The 9,257-nt window shown below is 43.1% G+C and overlaps 1 protein-coding gene across 1 annotated transcript; it reads right to left on the reverse strand.

The window, feature by feature from the left end:
• Positions 1 to 8: 8 nt before the first annotated feature.
• Positions 9 to 7,840, reverse strand: LOC122157396 (palmitoyltransferase ZDHHC13-like). The gene is given in 15 exon segments (XM_042813021.1): positions 9 to 187; positions 748 to 994; positions 1,751 to 1,773; positions 1,844 to 2,030; positions 2,033 to 2,071; positions 2,656 to 2,666; positions 2,945 to 3,026; positions 3,581 to 3,674; positions 4,063 to 4,125; positions 5,067 to 5,119; positions 6,686 to 6,696; positions 7,130 to 7,230; positions 7,232 to 7,261; positions 7,594 to 7,719; positions 7,817 to 7,840. Coding segments are annotated over 15 exon segments (1,224 nt in total). The 3' UTR covers positions 9 to 54.
• Positions 7,841 to 9,257: the final 1,417 nt, after the last annotated feature.

The following is a 9,257-nucleotide window of genomic DNA, read 5'->3' on the forward strand; positions in this document are numbered from 1 at the left end:
ACATCCAGTTTTATTTCTCACACAGCTCAGCAGCTTTAGAAATCAAGTAAGAATTCATACACAGCAAACGTTTTTCTTCTTTATCACGTGAACGTTGTATTGCTGGGTCCAGCCAACTCCACTGGGTTTGACCATACCAAAACATCTGCACTGAAAGAAGTCTGCAAGATTCTGGAAGCATCCAAGACTGAAAAATGAGAAATACTCATTAATAAACCTACAAAAGACAACAGCAGGCATTAACAATACGTGATCCCTAGGGAAGCAGTAGCTAAGGGATAAAGCTGTCGGCAAAGACAGCTCTAAGAGAAGAAACACAACAATGTTCTATTCATCATTACTCCTTTGTTGACATTTTTTAACCTGCGTCACATGTAATAGGGATAGAAGATCAACTCAAATATTTGCAGTTAACGCTAAGGAAGATTTCATCTGCTAGCACATGAGGAAATAAAGATTTTCAGTATAACAGGGAAACTTTGGTAGTAATTTCTTTATGAAGCTAAAAGAATTCAGAAAGGGCTGGTTCGTAACAAAGTTCCCCCCCTAGATCTAAAGAACAGACACAGAGAATGATGAATACACTCAAGGACATTGTCCCCCTGCCTCTCTCTTCCTCTTGGCATAGCTCAGTACAGGCGTGACCAGCGTGCCCACAGATGGCTCAGGTTTGGCATTCGTGCAGCAGTGAAGCAGGCCAGAACTGAAGGGAAACACAGCTGAAACACCGCACACTACAGCACTTACTTGTATGGATTTCTCCTGAGTGAAACAGGATGCTTAGAAGATTTGCTCTCCATCAGGAGGTTCATTCTCTCATGTGAGGTCAGTCCCAAGAATGCAGTCTTAGAGAAAGAAAAACACGAGTAACGGCTGAAATACGAACATGACAAATTTAAATACTGGCAATACCAAAAGATAATCTTTAATGGGGAGGGATTGGGAAGACGTTGGCCATATCTAACCACTAAGTAACTCCTGCCACATTTAGGGACTTAAAAGTTGATCTTAAGTTTCACTTAAGCCAAAAGAGAATCCTAAGCCATGTTAAACAGCTGTTTCTTAGGTGGTTCAGAAAGCTCTTAACCTCATTTGCTTCGCCAACACCTCCTGGAGAAGGACAAACTTGAAGAAATTTGACAGCCCTTATGGGGATGAAATTCAGGTCACGTTTTCATTGCGGCAACCTAATAACACACTGCTGAACTCTGCCGTGGAATTTCCAACTTGAGTTCGCAGGCCATTTTGGGACAGTAACAACAGCTTAGCTCAACCTTAGTTAAACACGTTAGTTAAACATGTTTCACAATCAGAAAGACCAACCCAATGGAAAGGGGACACAAGAGGTGCAATGACAGAGGGACCAGAGCAACAGAAAACAATCTTTTCCCCTTCCCTTATAACACCTCCCTCATCTCCACAGATCTAGGCTCACAGGGGAAAACTCCACCAGGGAGGGATCTCCAGAAAGAGCTCCTTCCCCAGGGGCAGTCAGCCCTTCATTGGGGTCTAAGAGAGGTGCAGCCAGGCTCCACCCCTTCCAGTCACACAGCTGAACTGCCTTCACCTGTGCTCCCAGGGCTGACCCAGTCCTTTCCCCAGGGGCTCCATCAGTGGCTCAGGCTGTGACTCAACAGTTCCCACACAACAGGCTAGAATTTTTGACAACACTGCCATTAGAATTCAGATATAGGAATGCTGTGCAGAATGGATCCCACTTTTAACATCAGAATAACAAGTGCACACGTACCTGTGAAAGTTGAAAGGACTGCTCTGAGGTTTAAGGGGAGCACCCAGATATGACGTCAGAATAGGAAAGCAGGTGCAATGCCTTTAAGGCAACACATCACTTAGGGAAACATGTTCATGTGGCAGCTCATGACGAGAGGAATGTGAACTGAAGCAAAATAACCCCTGGTAGAGCTGAATAGTTAGCCACAATGAAGCCCATACAGTATGGAGGCAGGCTAGCATGAAGATGTAGGACAGCCATGGAGAACAAGAAGTTATCTGCGTGAAGTACGTCCATGTCCATCTGCATGGTAACTTGTTATGCAGTGGTTTGACCAATCTGACAAGGTTCACAATCATTTCGTTACCTTTCTAACATTGACCACTCCTGCACTAAGCAAAGAATATTTGCACAAAGTGTTGCAGAGCAGTGTGCTCTCAAAACACCGCTTCCCACTCAAAACACTCACATGGATACGCCATGCTCGCTGCTCTCGTTGCACAACCTTTACTTTCTGTGTCCATAATCCACAGAGGGAACATTCCAACAGCTGGCTGGACACTTTGTTCTGTTTTTACATTAAAGTGAACTAGTGATATTGAAATAATAATTACCTCTCGTCGTCCAGCTTTCTGAAATTTTGCTGCACCCTAATTATTAGTTTTAGGATTTGTCTTAAACACCACCACCAACAAAAGAAGATTGTAACAGTGACAAGAAAGCAGTACTGTTCACACTATTAAACAAACAAACTGGAATATTCAGCTCCTGTAGATTTCTAAGAGATGCTCAAAGCCTATGACGTGTCTTAAAAAACACAAAACCAGTACAGGTTTTGCTGTTATGTCAGTACAGCAATCAAGTGGTTTTCCTCCCCTGTTCACGTGAACACGGAAAACAGAAAACACTGAACTTCTGCACACTTAAGACCACACTGAAACACAGGAAAGCAACTCACATTCACTCTGTGTCCACAATTGCCATACCTGGTTCATTTTACTCCAAGTAGAACACTGACTCATTTCTACAACACAGAACCCCAGAACAGCCTAGGCTGGAAGTGACCTTAAAGATCACTCAGTTCCAACTCCTGAGATGGGGATGGAACTAGACTGAGTTGCCCATTTGTGCAGTTATAATTAGTTATGCTAGCTAGGAATAAAAACCATACACAGGTCCATGACAGCTAAATTGAAGTAAGTTCACTGATACATACACAGAAGATAAAGCAGCCAGACACTGGTCACAGTTAAGGAAGGCAGGAACAACAGGTAGTAATGATGGTTCCCAACACCTACATTCGAGTCAAGGAAGAAGAAAAAAACCAGCATGACATCTTAAGAGTTTTGCAGTACTTGTATTTCTCCTCCACTTTACAGGAAAAAGAAGAATCTAAAGCACTTCCTACTATTACCTCTGCTGTCCTCAAGACATTTTGACAAAGCTGATCTCTCTCAACTTTCTCCTGTAAGCCATTTCAGTTTATATAATAGAATCAGTTCTGGTAAAGTCAGCCAGCATTTGTCTCTTCTTTAGAGCACATCCCTGTTAGCTGGACGGGGACTCATTATGCTAACACAGCTCTGCCCATGCACTGCACAGTTGTCTTGGAAGACTGAAAAATCTGTACTGTTCAATTTCATTGCTTCACCTTGATGTGTCCTAAAACTGCTAGCTCTTAAAAAAACAGATTTCTATCAGATAAGACTCTTGGGCAACTCTCAGTAACCCCTGCAGTCTCCACAGTGTGCTCTTGCATCAGGTTTGCTCTTTAAGTAGATAAATGTTATTTCTGCAACATCTCTTAAGGCATGAAATTTTCAGCTTTGATAAAGCAAAGACTCTTACCTGTGCACTGTGCAATCCACAGAGAATGCTGATCATATCTGGCTACACATGAATCACAAGGAACGCAGTGCACAGATCTCAAAGGCTTCCTTACCTGTTTGAGCACAAAGGAAAGGAATACAGTCAGAGTAAAAGCAGCTGCTTTGACCAAAGCTCAGAGCATCACCTCCTGGCACTAGCATATTTTATAACTATTAGTATATAGCAGGCCTCCAAAACAGAACACAGATGAGAAGTTTTCTAAATCTTACAAAAAAAAAGAAAGAAAAAGATGGAATTTCTATTGTTTTTTTTAAAGTAAGAATGAAACCCAACGATCTGAAAACTGCTTTGTGACCAGAAGTGAGAAAATGAAATCTAGCCCAGAACAAGCAGCGTATGGAGCACTCGCATGACAAGGAGAAAAACAGGTATTGTACTGAACTACTACTGACTGAAAAACAGGTTTCAAAAAAGCAAAGGAATATCAAAACCTTACTTACAAGACATGACGTGCAGAATGTTCTGAAGTCCAAGCACCCTGCTTCTGCTAGAGCTGCAATGTTCTGAAAGACAGAACAGTTTCTGCGTGCACTTGGATCACGTTTTATGGGACCTATGAAGATTTGTACGTGAGGCCTTTTGCAGACACTGAGCACTTGGAGTGCTGAGCAACAACACGTGGAAATACCTGTGGTTCTGGAACAGAGAAAAGGGCCACACGAAGGCAAGGACTCGTGCAACCTCACTCACATTGAATTATTTAGGAAAGCAGCCCTCCCCCACACAGTCAGCCAGACTTCAAAAGGGATGAGGACAGAAACTTTTTCAACACCATTGCAAAAAGACTGGTAAGTATTGCCTATCTTGCCCTGATAAGCACTCAGTGCTTCTTTGTGGGCACCAGATAGCCAATATTCACCAGTTCTGTGGCCACAATGTCAAAAAAGTTAAAATTGCAGTTTAATCTCCCTGGCAAGCAGGAGAAACATAACCATGTGGAGAACAAAAGGAGACTGTAAACCACACGGTGTCACAGTCACTAGCTTAAAGGAGCAAACAAGTAACCTCCTACTGACTGGTGGTGCATTTCCTTTTTCTGTCGTTGTAAAACACAGCGAGAAAATACTGAATATCTGAAGATGCTCATCATTGCTAGCCTTCAGTACGGACAACCTTAGGAAAGCACTGTACCTCCTTCTCACCAGAGACAGCTAGAACAAAAACCTTACAAGAGTGTTATTTATTAAGTGAAGTATCTGTGACTTTATGGTTTATAGGTTATAGCAAAGGCACCAGGCCATACCATGCTTGGCTGAAGCTCATATTCCAATGAGAGGACCGAGGCCAGGAAGCAACAGCAAGGAGCTGAAGATAAACCCACAGCAGGTTGGGTTTATCATCCAACAACCTACGCTGCTTGATGATACAACTAAAATCTCAAAGATACATTTCATGATAAATGAGTCAATCAGAAGTGCAACTATGGTGCAGTTTGTCAGCTTACCTCTTTTTTGTCTTTTTCTGAAGACTTAATATATCCAGGATCAGTCCTCCGGGCTTTATAGAAAAAATAAAGAAGACTCAGTAGGCTGAGCATGACAGGGATCTCAACAATGGCATTGGTCACATGTAACAGTTAGATTAAGGAATATGTTCTCTCATTACGTTTTGCCAAATAAATATTCTACAATCAGAGTGTGGTGTTTCACCAGCAAGACACAAAAACTAAAAGAATGGCGTTGACCTCTACAGAGCAAGTGTTTGATAGAAAGAGCAAAACATCACCTCACTAAGCCACAACCCTTAGGAATATTGCTGTGTTCATCATCTCCTGCAGAACGTCTACCTTTAACCCCTACAGTTAGAATTCTTGCTTTTGTTTAATTTAGACGACGCCAAGAAAACCTTAGAACGCCACAAAGCAACAGTTAACAGGATTTTCATGGCAACGACCATACATGTGTATCCCTCACAGGCATTGCATTATAGCTGGTTTTTTAAAAATTCACTCGGTATTCATTAAGCCTCTGTTAAAGCTGTGGAAAGTGAAAGTGCTGTTTCTGCATTGAACACTGAAAAGGGCAACTGATGTAAAGAATTAAGCTGTGACATACCCTTAGAAATAGCTAAATAGCTGATGTGGTAAGTAAGAACACCACATATATATTAGTAACATACTTAGAAACATATTTGTTAGGTGATTCGGTAACTACTTTCTCACAAAGCTGCAATAGATTTTGAACGCTCTAAGCAATATGGGTATAGTATTCTGAGCTAGGAAACACTGTAAGGTTGTTCATTAGACCAGCAGAAGCAAAATACATTTAACAAACTTTAAAGGAGTCGTGCCCTTTACACAAAGCAGAACTGTCCCACTTTGTGGGAATGTTAGGATGCCATAGGCAGGCTCCAAGATGCTCCCCTCTATCCTCCTTCCGAGCTTATCTCTATGCAAGGACAAATGAATGACCAGAACAATGACCCAGTGTGAAGGGGCACAAATGTTAGGGGGTAATTAAATAATGGAGGCTATGCCTACGTTTATGTTGTATAACTGACATCTGAAAAGTTACGAGCAAATGTTTGTTATGAAAGCAATTGTTAGAAGTCAATTAATCAATTAAGATATTTGTGTTTGGGCAGCAAAGATCTGTATCTACTTGGTGTTTGTATGATTGTGAAGCCTCGCGAAAGAGTGTGAACCTGCAGCACTCAGCCAGTGAGGAAGCAGTGGAGAAGGAGATCAGTAGTGGCAATAGGGACAAAAGACGTAACGCTGTTCCCTCGGGGCTCTCCTGCTTGCAGGAGGCCGCCACTGCAATTGTGAATAAAATCTGCTTTACCAGAGAAACCGTCCTAGAAAATTATTTGCATATTTCCAACAAAGCAAACCAAAATTGCCACTCAGAAGCATGCTTTAGCCAGATGCACAGAGGAACTCGTGATACAGAAAAACATCTACTGAGGAGTGTTCTGTGCAGCCTAATTTTACATATCCGAGCAGCTGCGCATTAGGTGAAAAGGACAAACTCTATTTATTGACACAACAGTATTGCCATTTCCAGGAACACAATTTAGTAACTGCTGTAAGAAATGGGAAATGTGCAAAACAGCTCAGGATACCACTAGGAGGTCTGGGGAACACAGAGGGTGGGAACGGTACATTGAAACTCATGCTATGTTGCAAATACAGAGGGAAAAGTTAAGATAAAGCACATTTATAAACTTCATAAATGGGTATCTCAGCTTCTGTCAGGTGCAGGCATTCAGTAACACCCTCTTTATCATTAAGACCAGCTAACATGCCACCTCAACACCTGTTTTCTCCTCAGATCTCAAGGATCAGAAACTACAATTTTGACCATCTAAAGACACCACATTTCAAAATCATTATGAAAAGTATATATATTTAAATCCTTCACACAATCCTTTCTACAGTACAGCAAAAAAAACCCAAACCAAAAAACCTTCTAAGTGAAGCTGCAGACTCTGAAAAGAACACTGCGTTATGTACCACGTACTGCATCTATTAGAATTAAATACACAGAAAGAGGGAAATCCACAAACCTCACAAACTGGGCCATCCCAACCAGCAGAAAGAGAAGCAGGCATCCTTTCAAAAGCCAAGAATCAGAACTCAAGTTCATTACGTATCCTATGGCCCACATCAGTCAAGCAAGATGCCAGCAGCAGGAACAGCTGTTAAAATGATCACTGTTAAAATATGACAGAATATTCAAGCAGGATTTATTCCAATATATACACTTAATATAAGAACGAATGCTGAGTGACTCAAGATTGGGAACAAAGTGACACATCAAAACACAGGGGATAAGGAGGGAGGGAAAACAACAACGGGGGGATGGAAAGGGGGGAACAAACACCCAAAGAACAGGAAGGTGCTTCTAAAACGTTTCATTTTTGAGTGTCCAGGTTTGGAAGCCTAGAAGATCCTGTTGTCAGAACGGAGGTAAGTTACAGATTATTCTGAACACGGAACGCTGAAGCTTTCCTTCCATTAGTGACATTACCTCGTATTTCTCCATCATTCTCAGTAACCTGTCATTCCTTCTGCTTCTCATTCTTCCTTCCTCCATTAACATATAAACGATGAAGCGATTCTGAGTTCGAATTGCAAGGTCAAGCGCTGTCTCTCCCTTTAACAACAAAGTTCATTTGGTTAGGCACTTAACACATCAATGTCTTCCTTTGTAACAGGCACAAGAAATGAACTGAACTAAAACAAGAACTTACTGGCCTCTTCCCCAAACCCACCATTTTTCTTTAGGGCAAAGTAAACTCGCAGTTCTAACACGCTTCATCTGGTGCTCTGTAGTTCTAAAGACTGATAGTTGCAATCAACTGCGTGCACACGAATCACTTGCTGAACTGTCTCTCCTAAGCTGAAACACTGAACAGCCTTTCAGAACATGACAAGCTTACTGAATATGATCCCTTACTGAAAGGGAGTTTTCTTGTTTATGTTAACTTTTTAAAACCAAACAGTAACATTCTAGGAGTCATATATTAAAAGAAAAGCAAAACAACTAGCAGATGGAAAAGCCGTGCAGCTGAACACACAAACCAGAATCACTGCACTATACAAGCATCTCTATGGGAATCAACAGTTTCAACGTTAATGGTTCTTCCTGCCAGATTTTACAAGTCTTAGGACTCAGACTTTCACGTGACGTGCACTTCTGAGTGTGAGCCCTTGAGAAAGGGCTCAGGATAGAGAACTGTCTGCAGAGGTCAGGGGACAAGCCGGCAAGATTTCTCAAATACGGCTGTGAAGGAGATCACAAGTTACCTTTCCAAACTGATTTTTCTAAAATGATGATTCAAGTCTCAGTACAACATTGTGGCTTTCTGAGCAGCAGTCACACGTGGCAGCTGGATAAAAAGTCTTCCACCGGCCTCTTGCAGACCCAAGCATGCCCTCTAAGCCTCTGGCCTCTGTCTCCTAATACCAGCTGCTTCATTCAGCGCTACTCCGAGCTCCCCCTTTCCAGGGCCACCCGGCCTCCGCCGCGAACCGGCACCGCAGAGCAGGGCCAAAAGCGAGCGGGGCGCCCACCGGCTGCACGGAGCGCGGCGCGGCGGTTCGCCTTCGAACTTCGCTGCCGGAACGCTCGCTTCCGGCCCAGAGAGAGAAGGAGCCAATCACCGCCGCGGCGGAACCGGAACTGCGGCGGTCACGCGATGCGTGACGGGAGGAAGGTGGAGATGGAAGGCAGGGCGGTGCCGCCGCGGCGGCATGTTAGGTGGGTCTCCGACTCCACCGCGGCGCCGGAGAGAGACGCAGAGCTAGGAAAGCACCCTTCAGCACCCACTGCAAGGCAGCAAGAGAGCGGCCCCCCCCACCTGGAAGGGCCAGATCCCGTGACTGCTGTAATGTACAGGGATAGGTACCTGGGATTGGGGCAGTGACACTTTAATAGAAGTGTCCTAGTTCCCCAAATCTTTGCCATATCCAAAAAGCAACAGCATTCATCCCGATTCGAGCTGCAGAGGAGATGGCTTGGCACCACTGGGGTTAGTAGAGGAAAATGTATATCCTGATATATTGGAAGTTTCTGTATGCAACAGGATGATAGACTACAGAATTGAATCCTGGGGCCAAAGGAGGAGTGTCCTAGTGGTCCTTGAAAGACTGTCTCCAGAGTCGGAAGTACCTTTATTATTATTTTAATAG

The sequence above is a fragment of the Centrocercus urophasianus genome, unplaced genomic scaffold (genome assembly GCF_019232065.1).
Source record: "Centrocercus urophasianus isolate 14NV4802_14NV808 unplaced genomic scaffold, USGS_Curo_1.0 seq_1341, whole genome shotgun sequence".
Taxonomy (NCBI): Eukaryota; Metazoa; Chordata; class Aves; order Galliformes; family Phasianidae; genus Centrocercus; species Centrocercus urophasianus.